This window comes from Syngnathus scovelli, chromosome 15 (genome assembly GCF_024217435.2).
Source record: "Syngnathus scovelli strain Florida chromosome 15, RoL_Ssco_1.2, whole genome shotgun sequence".
Classification (NCBI taxonomy): Eukaryota; Metazoa; Chordata; class Actinopteri; order Syngnathiformes; family Syngnathidae; genus Syngnathus; species Syngnathus scovelli.
The window spans coordinates 2,308,491-2,328,126 of NC_090861.1; the positions used below are offsets into that span (position 1 = coordinate 2,308,491).

A 19,636-nucleotide genomic window follows, 5' to 3' on the forward strand; every position below is an offset into this window, starting at 1 on the left:
AGATATAGCGAATATATATCTGATGAAAAAATTTGGGTTTGTAAAAAAAAACAATATTTTTATCTTCCCCCCCCCCCCCCCCAAAGAAAAAAAATCCTAGCTCCGGCAGTGATTTGAACCACATTGTGTAAATGCAGCCTTTTACGGACTCACACTATTGGAAGTCTAATTGTGTCTCTCCGTCTTTGTCGTGATCTATTCATTGATCAAGCATGGTCTATGCCCTGGTGAGCTTCTAAAAGAGACTCCCTGGTGAGATGGATAGAAACGGAAAGAGCGACCACATCAGCTCTACCTTCCCATCCGTCAGTGGGCTCGGGTTTCCCCCGCAATCCGACGAAACAAACCCAAACAGAGCGCCATTGTGAATGTAAAGGTGTTGCCTCCAATCCATTTCCGTATATCACTTTATTACAAACACTGCAGTGAGACAGATGGACAAAGCAATGGATGGAAAATAAAGCGGATGACGGAAAAGGTGTTTGTGTTGCCTTTGACGCCTCATGACCAATGTTGACAAGGACTCTGAAGGGCTGGAGTAATCCCACGTTGCTCTTACTGATCCAGTCTTTGAACTCACTGTGACTTTCCAATTTAACATGGGCTGGAACACAAAAATCATTTGTCTGTAATTTTCCATTTGGATGGTGGTACTCCATATTTTGATAAGACACCTCTAATATCCAACCACTGTTTTTCTACTGGGTTGCTGATACATTTTACTGTAAAATGAAATTAAAATCACTGTAAAAAACGCAGGCAGGGATATTACAGGTCAGTTTGTGCACAGACACTTTTAATTGAGATCTCGAGAAAGCTTTGGCTGCCAGGGTCATTGGGGTCAAACTGTAAAGAAAATAATAACAATACAAAAGTAATGTCAAAGTCGCTATTGGACTTGAATTCACGGTAAATGCTAGAAGCAATTTTCTTTTTTCCCTCCTTTGTGCTCACAGATTCAATGCCAAAAGATTGTATATGAAAAACATTGTGCCAAAGAACAAGGGTGAAGTGAAAAGCTTGAGAAATACTTAAAATGCTAAGGCAACGTGATGTGTTCTTCAAAATAATATCCGATCTTGGTACGATGGTTTTCTTAAACACAACAGAACAAAGGCCTACATTTGTTTTATTTTTTAGTGTGCGGAAATCGCCTTATTTGTGTTAGCACCTATGCTAGCTATTTTAGCGCAGTGACATTTCACGTATAACAAGCAATTAAAACGACAATGTTGCGCGAGTGTGTTTCATAACCGAGTGGGACGCAAAGTGATAATGATGTAGAGTCATTTTATTTATTTAGATAATACAATCAGACACATGAAGTCATTGCTGCTTGATGACCAAGCCTTTGCTCATCTGCTTTCATGTGTTCATTAGTTGGCCTTATATGTAGATAAGTGATGTGATTTGTAGGAGTACAGCTATTCAGGGGCTTGATAAAAAAAAAAAAAAAAAAGTTTACCCCCCCTCCGGCTGCATGTGTAGTAATTAACAAGTACTGATAACATGTCTGGTGTTGCTACTTAGGAAAAAGTGTATCATGAGTAGTGCAGCCTGTCAAAATATTTTCAAACATTCACACCACAGCGTCAAATATATATTTTGGTGTAGGAAAAAGATATTTTGAATAGACAGCAATACTAGGATTAAAGCCTAACATGGGAATAAATTCATCGTTTGCAAAGAAATCAAATAAATATCATGGACAACAATTACTTGATTGATTCTTAGGATATTTCTTTTACAATTCAGATGACTTGTTACAGAAAATATTTCACGTTTGGAGAAAATATTCTTTTTGTTATATTAATATTTTTGTTGTTCATACTAAACTGATTATAAGGGTAAAATTGAAGAAAAATAAAAGGGAGGGCAGATGATGTTAAAGTGCAATTAAGGTGTTTACAATAATGGTACTAGAAGCATTTCTGTATGTAACATGGTTACATACATTGTTTACATGGCTTGTGTGTCTTATTCTAACACCCCCATTGCAGTAATTATTGCAATAAATATTTTTGTGTAAACAAAATCACTGCCGTTCCAACACTAGCAAGTGACAGCATAGCGCTAACTTGACAAATGCTAACCTCTTCCATTAGAAAAAAAGGTTTGGGAATAATAAGTGAATTAAATGTCAATTTTAAATACAAATAAGATCAGTGAATTAAATTGTATTAATTTGCAAGAATGTGATGAAAAAATATTGCAGAAAAGGTTTAAAAATATCAAATTTCAATTATAAATAGAATTAAAGAAAAGTTTGGTAAATACGTGGAAGACACACAAACACAAAACAATCCTGGCAACAATCTTGAGGACACTTGCACAATTTCATCATATTCAATACGAGAGCTATAAAAAAATTTCACATCCTGCTTCCACACTATCAAAGACATCAAATTAAAAGTTGCGTTGTTGTAAACTTTGTTGTTCAGGTGTGCTTAATGTTGTGCCACTTTAGTTGGAATAATACCATCGGGACAATCGCCATAAGGACAGTTGGAGAAATACAATTTGGTTGACTGTCTCTTTGTATCCATGTATGTAATCTCCAAGCAAATTTAAAAAATGTCATTTGGGTCCTATCTATTTATTTGTATACATTTCTGATCATTGTATGCTATATAACCAGTTTGGTGGACAACTTTAGATCAATCAGGTTTCAATATGATGTACAGTTCATAAATACTAAGCAATTCATATGTATTGTAATAAAATAAATACATCCCCGAAAATCAGTGCAGTTTATTTTATTTCTTGTCTTAGAGAAAAATCTGAAAAATCCATCCATGTAACGAGGCGGCCATTTTGCCACTTGTTGTCGATTTAAAATGACATCACAGTTCCTAAGGCTCAGCTAGCGAATGTCACATGACCTGAGGAAAAATTCTCAATATTAATTTATTAATATTATTAATATAATTTTTTTTTGGTACTTGAGATTCCCCTTTAATTTTTTACATATGTTTTATTTCCAACTAGAGTAATTCAGTCATTTCATGGCATGTCTAAATTGTAATCAACTTGCGACAAGCGGATATTTTCCTCTGTCTGAAAAGGACATATCATTCTCCGCTGTCACCATGGAAACAAAATTCTATGAGACATTCCTGTTGACTCCCTCCGACTCCCTCACTCAAACATAACATTGAAAAATATTCACCTGCATTTTTCACATCCCTGGCAATAAGCTCATTGACTGAATGTATGTGCATGCAAATATGTACACTCATAAATATCATAACAATAATGCTTAGTTATTGCGCAATCCACACACACACACCAGCTGCATCTGTTTCACACTCATCCTAGGCTCTTCCTTTTTCATCTCCATCCACACCGCCATAACCGCCTTTCCCCTCTCGTCCTACGTCTGTGCTCTCACAGACACGTTGCCATGGAAACTGGCTACAACTGCAGGGCTCTAAAACGATAAGATTGGCATACGCACGGTGGCACTGAATCGCTAATTCGTTATTACACAAGACACTGCGAGGATGTCCGATGCTCTTCAAGCTGCGCGGACATGAAACGGGAACAAAGCTGAAATTGATGTTCAAATTGGACAGCAAAAAAATATTGCGTAATTCCATCCATTTCTACAGCGGGCGTCGCTTCTCAGCATGTTTGTCATCAGCACTTTAAAAGAAGGCAGAAAATAGCTTGAGTGAGGTGTGGGCGAAGCCAGCGGCTTAAGAGGGTGCACGGAGGTGACAAATGAAGGTGTCCATCAACACGGTGCACTCTCAACTCCATTTGCACGACTCGTGCTGTTTGACAGTTGATCATATTTGTTCTCTTCATCTGATGTGATTTGCAATCAGCCAGGGGAAATTAAATGTAATAGAAGAGCGGCAAGGATCAAAAAATGTTTACAACTTTGAATTTGACTTTTTGTTTCTTGAGCCAAATGCTTTGTGTCAATGTAGGTTTATTTCACATACAAGTCAAAAGGGACAGCAAAATTATTACTCATCCCACTCCAAAAAAAAAACTGGAAATGCAAATTTGTGAAAATGTTCCAAAGGCACCATTTTACTTTCTTGACTCTTCAATAAACATAAGGGACGATCCTGTAGGGGACACGTCGACAATATGCGTCCCATGCAAGTCCATATTTGGCTCTGCAGTGTTTCTCATCACGAGCTTCGCGGTGAATCAGCAAGATGGTGAAATAAATCACGTAAAAGTATGGCAGAAGATGTGAGAATCCTAACAAAAGAAGCAGATGATTATATTTATATTTTCTTCTCCAGCTTTACAGTGTCATCATTTCCAACTTTTTTTCTGCATCCATTTTCTTCGAACGATCAGGGGTTGTTCCCATCCATCGTTCTTCCTTCTGCTCCCATTTCTTTCTTCCAAACTTTTGTACTTCTCAATTACAAAAGCAGCAAAAGCAATGAGTCACATCGTATTTGATGTGTCAGCAGCAACAAAAGGACTGACAGCCTCCATTTGTCTGCATGCTAGACAGGAAGAATGAAACCAGACCTTCAATGGAGTCTAGCAACTATTTATCTGATCATTTTAGGAAGTGAGGGAATATTCGACTGTGGGTTGCAAACTGAAAAGAATCAATCACTCAAAGTAGGATTATTTGTCACCATTTTTGCTCTTCATCTAAAATTAGATAATCAATTGTAAGGATAGGTAAGATTTATTATTGGATCAAATGTTTCCAATGTATGATGGAGTGTTCTTACCACAAGGCAAAGACCAAGCCAAGGCCATGAGGAGATCACCCAAGTAATTGGGATGACGGACAAGACCCCACCAACCAGACACCAGCAAACGTTTCCCTGTTGCTGTGGCGATGGTCTCCAGCCCTGCGATCATGCACGCCGCAATCACTTCAACTGATTAGCATCACAAGCTAATCACTCTTGATAGCAGAAATGAAGCCTCAGAGATTCTTGATTAATTCTAAAAAAAATAAATAAAGTGATTTCTACTGACTTGCAACACTTGGATGTGTAGGGTTTCTCCTGAATTGATTCTTCTGCGAGTTGGATTTTCGGAAAATGTAATATCCAATACCTAAAGAGGATGAATGGTATCTTAAGAATGGAAAAACAATATATCTTGTAAAAGTGAGAATGATATTTCACCATTTAGAGTTATTATGACTGCAACTTTAAGTAGACTTAGAGCTTGAGGATGTTCAACCAGAAAGGCCGCCTGAAGGCTGTATGTGAAGGGAACCCAGGTCAGGTCACCGAAGACCAGCATGAAACCGAAACCATCGTGCACGATGTCCATCGTGCTCAAAACTGCCTCCTGTCAACAAACAGATAATTTTAATCATTTGAATAATTTATTTATTATCAATCCCAGGAAATTACCTCAATTAATTTTTATGACTTTAATCATTTTAATAATTTATTGTTTTCGTAATTAATTTAAAAAAAATCATTTTAAATATCCCAGGTTAAAACACATACATGGATTTTTTTTTTATTTTGTGGGTGTGGCTTCTATTCAGGTGTGCTCAATAGTCTGGAAATTGCGGCGACACCTTCAAGTACCTGAGGGCTGATCTCCTACCTCGTTCCACAGAGCGTCAGCCACATACAACAACTGAAAACTGTTGACTAGGATCATGGCGAGTGAGGGGGAACCTTGGCGCTCCACTTCTTGCATCAGCATACCGAAGTTGATGAGCACCTGAAAGAAAGTTTCATGGTAAGGTATTGCATTTCATTTTTTTGTGGAGTAGTGTGGTGCACTTTGTAAACCGATGGAATAAGTGGCCTCATACGTACAATAAGCGCACGTTATGATTTATTCATCTATGCCCTGAATTTAAAAATATCATCTTTGCTTTATTTTGTTTTTACCTCCTATTTCTTTCTCAATATTAATCAATATAAATATCTCATTTGAGTTTATCCACTTGTGATTCTGACATGAACTGCACATGACTCTGAAAATGAAAATGCATATTGGATCAAAACAAGATGATATATTGATGTTCCATCTGCTCCATGTCACGCTTATGTTTGTGTCACGTGCTGATAAGATCTCAGCAAAGGGCACAGTTATTTATCATCCATTTTGCAAATGAAGACCTTTTTTTCTGGGACAAAATTTAGCTGATGCAACACAAATCTGAAGACTGTGATTCATGTTTATTAATTTTTTTTTATGATTGCTCACAGAATTTTGATGAGGTTAAAGGGTCTCATAATTATATCCTGACTCCTCCCCCTTTTTTTTTCCATTTAAGGAAACACAAGCTTCTTTTTGACATTTTAGACCATTGTCCAGGTAAGCAGATGATGCAATTTGTTAATTTGATATAAACTTAATGTCAAATTTAATAGAAATTAAACATCTCATTTAGAGAGGTTAATCTGCTCAATTTAAAAACTGTGTTGAGGAGCAGTAATGAATATCAACTTATGATACAGAAAGAAAAAGATGCTGTCTGACATTCAACCAAAATCTCCCACACACAATTGGGTGGGAGGTTTTTATCTTCTCTCCTACACTACTCACTCAAAATGGGCAAAGCATTTACAGTAGTTTTTACTGTAAACACTGGAAAAGAAAATGTAATTTTATAAAATCCATAATTACAAATAGAACGGATGAAGCAGTCCATTTGTTTAGTAATTCAAAGACAAAATGTTAAATATCTTCGTCTAAATCAAATGCCTCGGGTCAGCGGGTGCAAATTTATTTTGATTGTCAGTCACAAGGAAAAAAAATAATTTGGCTTATGTTGAACAACAGCCCCATCTATCGGCAGTAACCCGAAAAAGCAGTCAAAAGAAATTACACAATATTCTCACTGCTAACGAGAAATGTTGGCTTAAAGTATTTCATCATTTTTGTGATTATAGATAAGTAAAAATAATAATAGTTTTGTTTTGTTCTACTTACCCAGCCAATCAGACCTGGTCTGAGCTCACAGAAATATTTAAGATCAAAATGACCTATGCGAGGGTTTAGCTCCCGTCCAATGAAGAAGTCATACAAGGGATTACCTAAAACAAATATAAATTAGCTTTTCACATTCTTTTTTTGCATTTATATCGACAGCGGCTACGTTTTAAAACAATCAACCTCACCTGTGTTCCCCCCCAAAGCAAGAGCATGAGGAGGAGCCCAAAAAGAACAAACATAGAGGTAGATGGAAAGCATGAAGGACAGTCCTATTGCGCACATAGCCAGGGGCAACATCAGCTGGAACAGATGCCCCAAAGGAACCCCGAACATCAGTAGCAACATCAGTAAGGCACCACTGATGCACAAGCTATGAAGACCTGCAGGAGAGACAAAAATGACACAATGTTGACCTTGAATGAAAACCTATGCAGGTTCAGAAATCTATCATGTAATTAGCAGAAGACTACTAAATTGACATAATTGCCTCCACACCAAAAAAGTACCATTTATGGGATACTTCAGACGTGTTCCATCCGTCAGCACTAATCCCTCAGATATCTGCAGAAACGATAACTTATTATAAAATCAGGTTTTACAAAGCTCTCTGTATTTTTAGCTCCATGAACTTGTGGAAATTGTGCACTTCTGCAAATTATTGTAAAATGGGTATACCTTTCCTAATGGCAGCAAATATAGAAGCGCATGCAGAGCTATCCAGCCCAGCAGGAGGTAGGGAGCCAAGGGGTCCCATAGCTGGTCAAGCGAGGGCAAGGGCGGGGGCCATTGGAGAAGAGCTGCATCAGGAGATCGACTCACGCAAATCAGGTAAAGCACCGTCAAAGGCAGAAAGATGGGGATGCAAATGGCACCTGGGGATGGAAGGGGACAGTATTTGAGGTGATTGTAAATAATTCATGCATCTCAAATTGCAGAAGAAGAAACTCAGTTGTCAGTGGGTGTTTCATTCAAAGCTCAAGTTTTTATTTCAAGAAATTAGATTGAATCTGATGCTCACGAGTGACTCACCTAGGGTTCCTCCAAACTCCCTCTCTGTGTTATTGAAAGCATTTGGCGTTTGACTCTTTGACCTCATTATTAGTCTGCTACAAAAACAATCAAATATTCCGCACTGTTTTTACATGCATTACAATATATACATTATAATTGATCATGTGCAAATATGTTTTTATCTCAGCATTACAAACAGTAAGACATGTATTGTTTATTTGAACAATATACAATAATATGATCTAAAAGCGTATCAAATGGACTAGTTTTTCTTTAGCTCGTTTCCTGATTTAAACTCTTTATACAACGATCTTAATATTTACCTTATTGACGTGGTGTTCGTCAGTGTAGATCGAGAAAATGTGCAGGATTCAAGCGCTGATTCAAACGGACCCGCCCCCTCAACGTGTTTAGAAGACGCACAAGATAGTCTAGCCAATCATATCGCTTAACGGAATCTGAAGAGGGCGGGGACAAATATTTTTGTCCAATCACATCGGTTGCTCTGGTGGCGTCAGTATGCACGCACGACGTGCAAAACGCTCAGTGCGACCTTTGACAACCGCGCACTTTTGAGCTTTGCACTCCACTTTAAATGACCGCAGTTGCGCTTTTTCACCTTTAGATGGCAAAGTCATGTTGTTTAATGATGTAAGGATGTGCAAAAATACAATGGGTGGGGGGAATGAAAAATTAGAGGACCAGCCTTGGAAGGTTGAAAAGTCACCTCATGGTAGCCACATTTGCATAGGATATTTTTCCCAATTATGTCCAGGTTACAAACACTTTGATCAGATCACAAAGTGATGTTGGGGTCCATCGTTGATCTTCATCTTCGGGCGTGTGTCTCGGCTTCGCTGTTGGCTACATAACCCTGCTGCTTTTTTTAATGGAGCTCACAGTGGGGTCTCGATGACCACGGATTTGGAGATCTTTCGTCTGAAGACGGACGGACAGGTTACGCTGCAGGTGGGGAAACCAAAATGATGGACGGTTGGAGCGACGAGGAAGAAGGAAGCAGAAGAGATCAACGAGGAGGTTCAGTTGCATCAAGGTGACCTCACCTTTTCCTCTTCTGCATCTGTTGAAGGCTTGCGGGAAGCGGGCTCCTAAAACTCTCTGGCAAGAAGATGGTGGCCAGGATGGACAGCATGGCCAGAGCGCCCAAGGTGATATACGGCAGATACTTGAAAAAGATGTCTGCGTGGCACCAAAGTCATTTAAAAATTTCAATGTCAAACTGACTGGTACCCACACTTCCCTGTCCAAAAAAGTGCTTACTCAGCTGTGTGACAAAGGGTGCGAGGCAGCTTCCTGTTCGCGACACCATGACGCAGATCCCTGACGCCGTGTTCCTAAGACCCGTCGGGTACAGCTCGGCCGTGAAGGCATACAGCAGCGACGTTCCCGCCGTGGCGCCAAACTTCCCCAACATCTCCAGGGCCACGGCCAAACCCATAATACCTGAGAGGAACAGTCCAAGAACTGAACTGGTTTGGAACATTAATGCGGCACAAAATGTCTGACCAAGCTCAATTACTCCCCCGGCATCTCTTCCGGTTCTGCTTTTGAGCTCAACTCACTCTGGGGCACCAGCTGGATGGAAAAAAGCGCCAGGCCCATGGTGATAAAGACGGCCACCACAGCGAGGCGTCGGGGCAGGTATCGGATGGCCAGGCTGCAGCTCATGTAGGCCGGCACCTCCACCACGGCGGACAGGAAGCAGCTGATGTACGGATCAGAGTGGAGCTGCGATGTGTTCAGGGACAGGCCGTAGTAGCAGACGCTCAGCGTGAACCTGCCAATTAGCCAAGTTGCCCTCAACGCATGCTTAGGAGTTTATATGATGGGTGTGACTTACTCACCACACCCAGCAGAGAAGGATGGTCGTAATGGCGACGCTTCTGTTCTTCAACAGGTCCAAAACATTGTAGCGCTCTACGGGCCACTCTTCTGACTGGAATGAATGACAAATGTTAGCACTTAGCTAACCGCCATGCTAACAAGGGTGAATTATAGCAACTCGTAAATGTACGCGCCTAGCAACTCTACCGTTAGCATCTTTAGCTATTTTTTGGAAAGTTTTTATAAAAATAAAAGTGCTCAGCATCAACATTAAGTTCCAACTCACGTGCGACATGGAATCGAGAAAGATTTTCTCCGGTGCGACCACTCGGTTCATCTTGGCGGCTTTTCTCACGATGGCCTCGGCTTCTGTCACTCGACCTTGAGACAGGAGCCACATGGGAGACTCTGGGAGGATCCTGTCTCTCGCACACACATACAGTTTTAGAACTATTGCGAGTCGGGGGGGGGGGGGGGGGGGTTCTTTAGTGCTCACCACCACAGGGGGATGTAGAAGAAGCCGGGCAGTGTGATGGCCACCATCAACATCTTCCAGCTCCGGAGAAAGTAGGCAAAAAGTGGCAGCATCATGTAGCCAAAGGCGAAGCCCAAAGACACGCCGGTTGACGCGTAAGCAACCCGAGCGTTGCCCGTGAGGATTTCAGTGCCTGTGCCAGCAAAAACATGTTTTAATTTCATGTGGAATCAAGCAAGGGTTCTCAAACTTTTTGGGTCCATGAGTGAGATTGTTTGCCTTCTGATGTTTACTTGACACCAAACTGGCTTTGAGATTATTTTTTTCCCTCTGATTGCCAAACAGCTTTGCTTGTGTGAGGTATACCAGTCTGTTCATGCTGCACTCAAACCGTATTTGGAAATGAAAATACCCAGCACATAGCAAGACACGTAGTTGGAGATATTGCCGAGGCCATTGCAGAAGAGAAGCAAGCAGAACACCTCCCAAGATGGAGCAGCAATCTGGGCCAATGAGAACACGGCCTGAATGATCAAGGTGGCGAACAGCACCGGTTTACGGCCAAATCTAGATGAAAAAAAAAAAAAAAAATCCCACTCAGGTTGCAAATCATCTTGTGACTAGTTCCTGTAAATCATTGAGCCCTAGTTGGTACCTGTCAGCAAGCACCCCAGAGAAAAAAGATCCCACCAAGACCCCCAGGAAGAAAATGGTAGCAGTCAAGGGTTGCTTCCAATCCTGACTGCACACCAAGTCAAACTGGAAGTGCAAAATGTTCACTGTCAGTTGTCCTAAATCATGGGAGGACATTCTAACCTTCAGGACAAAAATCTGACCTGGGAGACCACAGTGGACTGGTAGACCTCGGTGCTATACACCCACCCATCGGCGCAGTCCTCCTGCTCCAGGCTGGTCAGGTTGACATCACGACCGGGCAGCAACCCATTGGCTGAAAAGTTGCGGAGCAGGTCCAACCGGTAGCGGCGGCAGCCATTTGGTTGCAGCTCCCCGTCCACCACCTTGCAGGATACGTCCGAGCAAACCACAAGACGTGAATATTGACAGAAGTGTGTTAAAAAATGCTAAGAGTTGAATAAAATTGGATACTTTTCAATTTTTTTTTTTTTTCCATGTCATCTACCTTCAGTGGAACTGCTGCCTGCTGCCACTCGTGACTGAGGTTGGCCTCAGGGATCTGGCATCGGTGCTGTGGTGTGTCAGTGATGAACACCAGTGAGAAGGAGCCCATTCCGTTTGGCAAGATGGTGGAGCAGAGCAGGAAGAAAACCATTAGCTGGAAGCGACCCCACGTTCCCAGGAAGGCCACGCTGCTGTCGTAGTCCCGCATGATCCCAGTCTGTCGGAACTATCCAACTGTGAACCTTATAACGGACAATAAAATATTGTCTGTGATATGCTGCGTCATAATATGTCGGGGATGATAAAACCAATTGGCTTTGTTGTGAAGATGTCTGTAAATAATTTCCAACAAGTCCTGATGATCCTCCCACTACTGCATTCCGGGCAGGTGGGTACCTGTTTTTTGCAAACCTAAACAAGTTTAAAGTTTACAGAACACCTTGCATGACATCACGTTACAAATCCCACTGCTGTGGCAAATGTGGGTCGCAAAGCCCACGAGTTAATGAGTACAGGTAATAAAATTTACAGTACAGTATCTATGGTGCTTATAGATAGGTTATAGGTCAAATTTACGGATTGATGAAGGATTTCCAGCAAGGAAGAACATTTTAAAATTACAAAATGAAAAAAATATAACAGGTTTTTGTCCATTGCTAGTACATCATTATTTCTGAAAAGATATAATCTTTCAAATGTTAAAAAAAATAAAAGCGTGTTTAAAACTTACCTTGTTCGTTGTCGGCGCCATTATGTCGATGCGCATCATTGTTGCTATTTACGATAAATGTTAGTAGGCTGACAATGAGGCCCTTTTCAAAAGTACTCACAATCACTTTCCGTTTTTAGTTCACTTGTCAACGTATGTGAAAATAATAAATTTTCTTATTTCAATAAAAACATTTAATTTCTGTAAAACTGCTTAGGGGCACATAAATAAGCAGAAAGTACAAGAATCACCTTAATCGATGACGTAATTGGGTTCTTCTGGACTTCCGGGGGTGCGTATCATTTATACTGCTTACGGTAAATGTTAGTAGGCCAACAATGATGCCCTTTTCAAAAGTACTCACAATCACTTTCTGTTTTTTTTTTATTCCTTGTCAACGTATGTGAAAATAATACATTTTCTTATTTCGATAAAACCACTTAATTTCTGTAAAACAGCTAAGGCGCACATTAATAAACAGAAAGTACACAATTCACCTAAATCGATGACGTGTACATAGTGGGGTCCTTCTGGACTTCCGGGTGTGTGTAAACAGCTCATAAGTCGAGTCGTCTCGTCTGGAAAAATGTATGTTATTACTCTTTTACCTTTGACATTCCTTCTGAATATTTATCAAAATACCTGTTTAAAGCGGAGGTGATAACTGAGCTATTATTGTTCACTTGTCCAGGTCTAAAGTAACGTTTAAAATCACGTTGACTTCGGACCCCCGGCTCCCGTTCAAAGTGTGAGTACTTGACAGCTAAAATCGATCTGAAATGTGATTTTAACAATTTCTGTTCTAATGTTTAGTTTCATTTCTCTACTTGTTTTACTCTAAAGAGGTTGTTTGAGTTTACATCAATGCAGCTCGTCGCTTAGGCAGGCACTCTTGATACAGTGATGCAATTTCGAACAATTAAGTCAGGTTTCCTATAATAAGGTTTACGTAAAGACTAATCAATTGCCAATTGAAATGTGTGTGGTATCTGTTTTAAATAGATTAAGTGTCCCAGAGAGCACGCCATTCACAGCAGTTTTGAAGTTCGCCGCCGAAGAGGTAAGACAACTAATTGAAGAGTGGCCATCAGAATCTTTCAGCCCCTCTCGCAATTGTTCATCAAAAAGAATCTGCTGGATTTGAAAAGGTAGAGAAGGTCCCCAACTAAGCTCCAGTAACATTTGTCTCCACAGAGCGCAAAGAATATATTCCCATTGACAACTGTTGTTTACCTTTAAATTGTGTGGCATGGGAAAAGTCTGTGTGTATTTTAACCAACTGTGGCCTTATTTGCAGTTTAAAGTGCCGCCAGCCACCAGCGCCATCATCACCAATGGTGAGTCTTCACATCTTGATCTGATGTGATATTGAACTTTTTGGGAGTGCCGGCGCTACAGCCAAATCATTCAAGCCGATACCTTAATGTAGCTGTTGGGTTTGGTTCACAATTTGGGAAGCCAATCACCTGCGATCCAATTCACTCACTGCGTGTTCGTTTTATTTCTTCAGTTTTAGGAAAATACTAAGACACTGAAACAAAATTTCAACTTACACAGCAGCTGATATTGTTGCTGTTTCGGTGAGAGCTGGTTCCGTGGGCTTCGGTGCTGATTATGAGCGATTTGATGTGCGTGGGGGCTGTTTTTTTCCGTCCCGTCTTTCGACCTTGGCGATCACCTTTGGTCGGCTTCTTGGCTGTTTTCCTCCTGGCGTTCTCCCTCTGGCACCTCTGCTGGTTTTATCTCCAAGTGTACCTTTTTCTCCGTTCTTGCACATACACCCACTAGTTTTGGGTATGACGTCATCAATTCGTTAATGTTCCCTGACTATGCAAAGTTCTCGCTCACCACTTAGCATGCATTTGTTTGTTTACTCTTTTGACACTCCATGTACTTGCTTACTTTGTCACATGCTTAGTTTCATCATGCTTCCAACCATATCTTCTCATTGTTAGGCAAAACATTTCCTTGTGAATAAACTTGTCTGCTTATTTAATTTATTCAATGAGGGGGGAGCATATGTGTTTTTGTAGCTAGGCAGGTATTTTTGTTTTTTAACCCCATTCCTTCATAGCTAAATGGAATTTTTAAATTGAAAGGCTACAGTTGTACATAAGCGTATTTGATTCCATTACATGGATTTAATTCCAAATAATACAGCTGTAGATTTCTTTGCATTATTGTTGTATTCTGATTTATGAATTGCTGATTTATGCTGTTTTTGCCACACATGTAATTTACAAATTGACCGCTAGGTGGTGCAAGTACACTGTTACAGCATGAGTTGTTAGGTCATGGTGTGTGTAATCTTGCTCCATGGTGTTCCCCTTGCAGATGGGATCGGAATCAACCCTGCACAGACAGCAGGTGAGCTGCAATGTTTGTTCAGTTGTCAATTATGTACCAAATAAAAATGGCCTCCCTCACATTTTGTCCTGCTTGCAGGCAACGTGTTCCTGAAGCATGGCTCAGAGCTGCGCATCATCCCCAGAGATCGCGTGGGACGCCGCTTGTCTCCACCGAGAAGACCGTGACCAGACCTTGCCTCGCGTCCTATTTATGTCCCGCTTGACCGTGTGTGTTTGTGTGTAGGTGTACACTCGTAATGACACACCGCATGCTGCCAGCTTGGCATCGCCACAGTAAGTGGATGTTAACAGAATTTTATAATGTTTATGGATAACAATAAAATGACAGTCACTCAGCGTAACACGCCACACCTTACTTTTTGGACCATATTTTGGCATTCTGATTGCAATAAGAACCTCAACCTGGAATTTTAGTGTGTTGTCCACGCTCGGTCCCAGGGTAATTTACCAGGGCCTAAAAAAAGAGTAGAGGTGGTACTTTTGAGGTCCACTCATGAAAATTAAAAATACATACATTGTACCACAGACAATTTTGACTCAGACTCATCATTGAAATTATAAGGATTTTTTTTTTTGTGTGGTTCAGAAAAGGTAAAGTATTTTAGCAGGTGCAAATCTCAGTGCACACTCCGACTATCATATGAGCATTGGTTGTTTTTTTTTCTGTTTCAATATTTTCCATCAAAAATCAACAGGTGCACATTTCTATGGATACCAAATGTTGTGGAAACTGACAGTTCTGTGCCCAACTCCCATTAACAGACATAAACGTGTGTTCTATGGAACTTGGGCAAAAGTGGTAGTGACACTTAGACAGTTCTACGGACTGATTCCCACAGTAACTATTTTCCTGGATTTAACATGGAATAATAAATGGAAATTCTATTTTCAGTAGACCTGTAAAGTGGGCATTTGATATTGCTGTTAAGTGAAAGTATTTATTGATTCAGTTGATCAAGTATCTTCAACTTTGATTCAGCTCGCAGCGCAGCCTTTTCGCTGCGTCGACGCCGGCGGACGCTCCCTCCCCTCCGCTGCCACACCAGACGAACCGCTGTGCAAAACAAAAGGAGATGCAATGCTTTCCCCTCCTCCTGGCGGTGGTGGTGGTAGTGGCGGCGGCGGTGACGTTTCGCGGCAGTTGCTGTAAACTGCGAAAATGTCAAACTTGCAGACTGAGCGTCGCCAGCCAGGCTTGCGTCATTAACCGGACCAAACCGCAGCACGGCCAGCAGTATCCCTCCGCCTACCACCTCAAGGTAATGAAATGACATGAAACTACAAATGATATAATACCTAAGATCAACGTTCTTGTAGTTTTTAACGTGTCAATGCGCTGTGTTTTAAGTTGAATTTGTTTGCGTTATCCATTTGGGTTCAAATGAAACCGTGATGCGTTCACGGACTTGAAGCGTACGCTTTAAAACATGCTTGTCAGGTGGGAAGACGGCGGAGGGATCTGCAGCGCCGGCGCTGCGGTTCCAGCCAGCCTGACGCCGCCGTGGCTGCTGTGTGGCGCTCCGATTTGGAGCCTGCAGGAACCCAGCAGACTCCAGCGGGCCGGCCCGCCTCGGACCTGCGGCGGTAAGTGGACGACTTGCCACAGCAACCGGTTCCGTTTGCCCTTCACAATAATCGCTTGCCCAGTCAAGTTTTAGTTTGGGTTTTTATTTTGATAGATGAGAGAGTATAAGTCAGAAGTTCAAGGCATAAAACAACTTTAATGTGTTAACCATCTAGTTTTTATGAGTTTTTTCGACTTTAGGGTGAATGCCCAAGATGACCCTAAAATGCTCCGTGACCTTGACAGGGTAATTTAGCTGTAGCTTATAAATTTGTTTTAACAGTATTGTCCAAAGCGAATATTTATAACACTGTTAACAGCTTATGCTCATATGTGCGGACACTCCGGCTCTGCTTAGCTCACTTAGCAAATTTTTTTTCCCCCAAAGACTTTTATTTTGAAACCCTGACAACGGATGCCCTCCACTCAAGTGTGCTTCCACAATGCAAACGTGCACCTTCACTGACTTCAGTCGCGACGCACCGCGTGGACTACTTACTACTACAAATACTACCACTAACGTGTAGGTGAGACCTTATTATTAATATTCTGTTGCTACTTATTATCTGCATTTTAATCATTTAAAGTTGTAGACCGTTAAATAGTCCCTTTAGAAACTTTTGCATTTAATGTCACTTGTTTTTTAGCTTTGAATAAAGACCATTTTTGTCTCAAATCGTTTGAATAATTTCTAATTAAATGTGCCTGAATGACACGTTTGTGTGCGTTGCGTTCAGTTGTAATAAACGGAATCTTGTTTACTTTTTGCCGAGGAGTGGGCGTGAGGAGGAAGAAGAAGAAGAAGAGGAGGGTTAGGGGGGGGGCTGGTGATAAAGCATTAGGTAATTGGACTATCTGAGCCGGCAGACTGTGTGACGCCGGCTTTCCATAAAGCACTTGCATGTGAATGTGTACTTACTCGGCTATACTTTGCTCTTTTTTTTTTTTTTTAAGTCATGTTAAGTATGGACCTGCTCACTCCTGATGATGATGTATGGAGATACAGAAAATAAACACAAACACACAGACACAAATCCCTCCTTCTGTCCTGTGATGTGTTCTGCCCAGACAGTTTGGCTCCTGGGCGTCTTCACGAGAGAAAGAGAAGCGCCACAAGAGGACCTTTCTCTGCCTCCTCCCCCTCCTCCTCCTCCTTCTGCCTGGAAAAGCCTTCCTCCTCATCATCAGCATCTTCTCACCTCTCTTGACAGGACTTGACGGAATCACCTGAGCACTTTTCAGCACTAGATTAGGCGCAGGTTAAAAGGGTGAGTGTTTATATTCTGTTAACAATTTGTCAATGTGGCAAGTGCGTATTATCTGACAAGTCAACAGTTGTTAATTTGTTTGACACTTGCATGATAATAAGTAGCTAAAAAAAAGTGTCATCATCTCGCTTCTCTCAACAGATGCAGCAAACCTAGACCAGGCTCATCATCTCGATTCTGAGCATCGGGAGAAAAAAAGTGACCATGAACTCATCCACGTCCATCACGTCACTCTTCTCCTTTACCAGCCCGGCGGTCAAGCGTCTGCTTGGCTGGAAGCAGGGTGACGAAGAGGAGAAGTGGGCTGAGAAAGCTGTGGACTCCCTGGTCAAGAAGCTCAAGAAGAAAAAAGGAGCCATGGAGGAGCTGGAGCGAGCTCTCAGCTGCCCCGGACAGCCCAGTGAGTGGACGCTTTATAGCAGCTGATGAAATCCAATCGGGAAAATGTTGATGACTCGGCGTTCCAATCATCAGGCAAGTGCGTGACCATCCCTCGCTCACTCGATGGGAGGCTGCAGGTGTCGCACCGCAAGGGCCTGCCGCACGTCATCTACTGTCGCGTATGGCGCTGGCCGGACCTGCAGTCGCACCACGAGCTCAAGGCGCTCGACTGCTGCGAGTTCCCCTTCGGCTCCAAGCAGAAGGACATCTGCGTCAATCCGTACCACTACCGTCGCGTGGAAACACCAGGTAAGTCCGAGAATCCTGCAGGATCCAAAACAGGAAGTCAATTTGAGGTTTTCCTCTTCATCCAGTGCTGCCGCCCGTCTTGGTGCCACGCCACAGCGAGTTCAACCCGGAGCACAGCCTGCTCGCCAAGTTCCGCAACGCCTCGTTGCACAATGATACCCTGATGCCGCAGAACGCCGCCTACCCGGAGTCCTTCCCGCCGCTGCCGGGCTCCTCGTCCTCCTTCACGTCGGCGTCGCCGTCCTCCTCGTCTCACGGACGCTCGCCCGTATCGCAGGGTTACCCCGACTCACCCTGCAGCCCCAACGAGCCGGGTAGCCCCTACCAAATTGCAGGTCCGACATCAGTCGGCTGAGTAAACGAGCTGCGGCAGAACGCCAAATGTTTTTCTTTTTACATCAGAGACTCCCCCGCCACCGTACAGCATGATGGAGTCGAGCCCCCAGGAGGACGTGAAGCCCTGCAATGCCACAGAAGTCACCAAGCTCACCTTCTCCGCTCCACATAGAGGCAAGTTCAGCTTGTTCTACCGAAGGAGTTCCTCGCTGACTCTTGCCGTCCTCTTCCAGATTTACGTCCAGTGTGCTACGAGGAGCCCGAGTACTGGTGCTCCATCGCCTACTACGAGCTGAACAACCGGGTGGGCGAGACGTTCCACGCGTCCTCGCGCAGCGTGCTGGTGGACGGCTTCACTGACCCGTCCAACAATAAGAACCGCTTCTGCCTCGGCCTGCTGTCCAATGTCAACCGCAACTCCACCATCGAGCACACGCGCCGACACATCGGAAAAGGTCATTTTCGTTGCAGTTTTTTTTTTTTTTTTTTACCAGACTGTAATAATAATAATTTTCATGTAAAATGATTGCGTAAAAATGATTATTTCCTTTTTTAAGGCTTGCACTTGTACTACGTGGGCGGCGAGGTGTACGCCGAGTGCTTGAGCGACAGCAGCGTGTTCGTGCAGAGCCGCAACTGCAACTTCCAGCACGGCTTCCACGCCACCACCGTTTGCAAGATCCCCAGCGGCTGCAGCTTGAAAATCTTCAACAACCAGCTTTTCGCGCAGCTGCTCGCACAGTCGGTCAACCACGGCTTCGAGGTGGTCTACGAGCTCACCAAGATGTGCACCATCCGGATGAGCTTTGTCAAGGTGATGACGTAAAAAGCCAGATGAGCTTCCAGTTCCCATGGAAGATCGTCTTGAGGTGATCTCCTATTGCGCTGTTTCATTCCAGGGTTGGGGGGCCGAGTACCACCGCCAGGATGTGACCAGCACCCCCTGCTGGATTGAAGTGCACCTACATGGGCCACTGCAATGGCTGGACAAGGTGCTCACCCAAATGGGTTCCCCACACAACCCTATCTCATCCGTGTCGTAGTAAGCAGACGGTTGAAGTTTGGAAGGATGACAGCGCGGCGTCTCCAGAAGCTTCCAGGATGATGGTCCTTGTTTACTGAGAGACTGACTTTTATTTGGCTTCTTGATAGCTTTGTGTTTTCTTGCGTATTCCCGCGGCACTTCTACACCAGGCAACGCTTCCTGTGTGATTTGTCCTTTATTATTTTAATGTACTGACCAATGTTTGCTTGTACTTCCATTAAACTTTTTTTTTTTTTACAGATTATGCTATTAGGATAGATACATACACAAATCGGCACGATGCAAAT

The 19,636-nt window shown here is 42.6% G+C and overlaps 5 protein-coding genes and 1 long non-coding RNA gene across 15 annotated transcripts in view; 4 read left to right on the plus strand and 2 right to left on the minus strand.

Moving 5' to 3' along the window:
• The window catches only part of cnih2 (cornichon family AMPA receptor auxiliary protein 2), a 16,635-nt gene extending 13,891 nt beyond the window's left edge, over positions 1–2,744 (plus strand). For both annotated transcript variants that reach the window (XM_049743379.2, XM_049743380.2), the window contains exon 8: positions 212–2,744. In XM_049743379.2, coding sequence (XP_049599336.1) covers positions 212–239 — 28 coding nt within the window. In that variant the 3' untranslated portion in view covers positions 240–2,744. The remainder of the gene's footprint in view (positions 1–211) is intronic.
• Positions 2,288–8,295, minus strand: tm7sf2 (transmembrane 7 superfamily member 2). Its single transcript, XM_049743373.2, has 11 exons — positions 8,232–8,295; positions 7,927–8,003; positions 7,573–7,769; positions 7,404–7,458; positions 7,083–7,277; positions 6,895–6,998; positions 5,554–5,673; positions 5,118–5,286; positions 4,966–5,046; positions 4,713–4,835; positions 2,288–4,218 (listed from the first exon to the last, which is right to left on the minus strand). Exons 2-11 carry the CDS (start codon positions 7,991–7,993, stop codon positions 4,058–4,060), a joined length of 1,272 nt encoding a protein of 423 aa, XP_049599330.1. The 5' UTR covers positions 7,994–8,003; positions 8,232–8,295; the 3' UTR covers positions 2,288–4,057.
• On the plus strand, positions 5,558–9,077 carry LOC125982581 (uncharacterized). Its single transcript, XR_007486442.1, has 4 exons — positions 5,558–5,691; positions 6,236–6,276; positions 7,588–7,725; positions 8,999–9,077. It is a non-coding gene; the product is annotated as an uncharacterized lncRNA (long non-coding RNA).
• LOC137840988 (organic cation/carnitine transporter 2-like) lies at positions 8,103–11,968 on the minus strand. Its single transcript, XM_068653251.1, has 11 exons — positions 11,370–11,968; positions 11,065–11,247; positions 10,884–10,987; positions 10,641–10,795; positions 10,250–10,421; positions 10,040–10,172; positions 9,774–9,865; positions 9,492–9,706; positions 9,190–9,372; positions 8,973–9,108; positions 8,103–8,871 (listed from the first exon to the last, which is right to left on the minus strand). The coding sequence occupies exons 1-11, from the start codon at positions 11,574–11,576 to the stop codon at positions 8,805–8,807; spliced, it is 1,647 nt and encodes a 548-aa protein (XP_068509352.1). The 5' UTR covers positions 11,577–11,968; the 3' UTR covers positions 8,103–8,804.
• A 586-nt stretch (positions 11,969–12,554) lies between these two features.
• Positions 12,555–14,787, plus strand: ufm1 (ubiquitin-fold modifier 1). The gene is made up of 6 exons (XM_049743381.2): positions 12,555–12,665; positions 12,769–12,825; positions 13,080–13,137; positions 13,375–13,414; positions 14,412–14,444; positions 14,523–14,787. Coding segments are annotated over exons 1-6 (279 nt in total). The 5' UTR covers positions 12,555–12,663; the 3' UTR covers positions 14,612–14,787.
• Positions 14,788–15,436: 649 nt separating this feature from the next.
• On the plus strand, positions 15,437–19,586 carry smad9 (SMAD family member 9). 9 transcript variants are annotated; one of them, XM_049743361.2, is made up of 12 exons: positions 15,438–15,705; positions 15,885–16,030; positions 16,399–16,537; positions 16,784–16,852; positions 17,079–17,278; positions 17,420–17,678; positions 17,753–17,968; positions 18,034–18,303; positions 18,371–18,478; positions 18,538–18,759; positions 18,862–19,118; positions 19,204–19,586. In XM_049743361.2, exons 6-12 carry the CDS (start codon positions 17,483–17,485, stop codon positions 19,345–19,347), a joined length of 1,413 nt encoding a protein of 470 aa, XP_049599318.1. In that variant the 5' UTR covers positions 15,438–15,705; positions 15,885–16,030; positions 16,399–16,537; positions 16,784–16,852; positions 17,079–17,278; positions 17,420–17,482; the 3' UTR covers positions 19,348–19,586. The 9 variants fall into 9 exon arrangements, with proteins under 9 accessions (XP_049599324.1, XP_049599325.1, XP_049599318.1 ...); XM_049743364.2 differs by having other exon boundaries at positions 17,083–17,278; XM_049743359.2 differs by having other exon boundaries at positions 16,787–16,852.
• The last annotated feature ends 50 nt before the right edge of the window (positions 19,587–19,636 follow it).

Coding starts and splice junctions, on each gene's coding strand:
- ufm1 (XM_049743381.2), top strand. Junction 13,415..14,411: donor CAGCGCCATCATCACCAATG/GTGAGTCTTCAC, acceptor TTCCCCTTGCAG/ATGGGATCGGAATCAACCCT. Junction 14,445..14,522: donor CAACCCTGCACAGACAGCAG/GTGAGCTGCAAT, acceptor TCCTGCTTGCAG/GCAACGTGTTCCTGAAGCAT.
- tm7sf2 (XM_049743373.2), bottom strand. CDS start 7,993: ATGAGGTCAAAGAGTCAAACGCCAAATGCTTTCAATAACACAGAGAGG. Junction 7,459..7,572: donor ATTTGCTGCCATTAGGAAAG/GTATACCCATTT, acceptor TCGTTTCTGCAG/ATATCTGAGGGATTAGTGCT. Junction 6,999..7,082: donor TGCTTTGGGGGGGAACACAG/GTGAGGTTGATT, acceptor TATTTGTTTTAG/GTAATCCCTTGTATGACTTC.
- LOC137840988 (XM_068653251.1), bottom strand. CDS start 11,576: ATGCGGGACTACGACAGCAGCGTGGCCTTCCTGGGAACGTGGGGTCGC. Junction 10,796..10,883: donor TCTGGGGTGCTTGCTGACAG/GTACCAACTAGG, acceptor TTTTTCATCTAG/ATTTGGCCGTAAACCGGTGC. Junction 9,373..9,491: donor CATCCAGCTGGTGCCCCAGA/GTGAGTTGAGCT, acceptor TGTTCCTCTCAG/GTATTATGGGTTTGGCCGTG.
- smad9 (XM_049743367.2), top strand. CDS start 17,483: ATGAACTCATCCACGTCCATCACGTCACTCTTCTCCTTTACCAGCCCG. Junction 17,679..17,752: donor CAGCTGCCCCGGACAGCCCA/GTGAGTGGACGC, acceptor TCCAATCATCAG/GCAAGTGCGTGACCATCCCT. Junction 18,479..18,537: donor CTTCTCCGCTCCACATAGAG/GCAAGTTCAGCT, acceptor GTCCTCTTCCAG/ATTTACGTCCAGTGTGCTAC.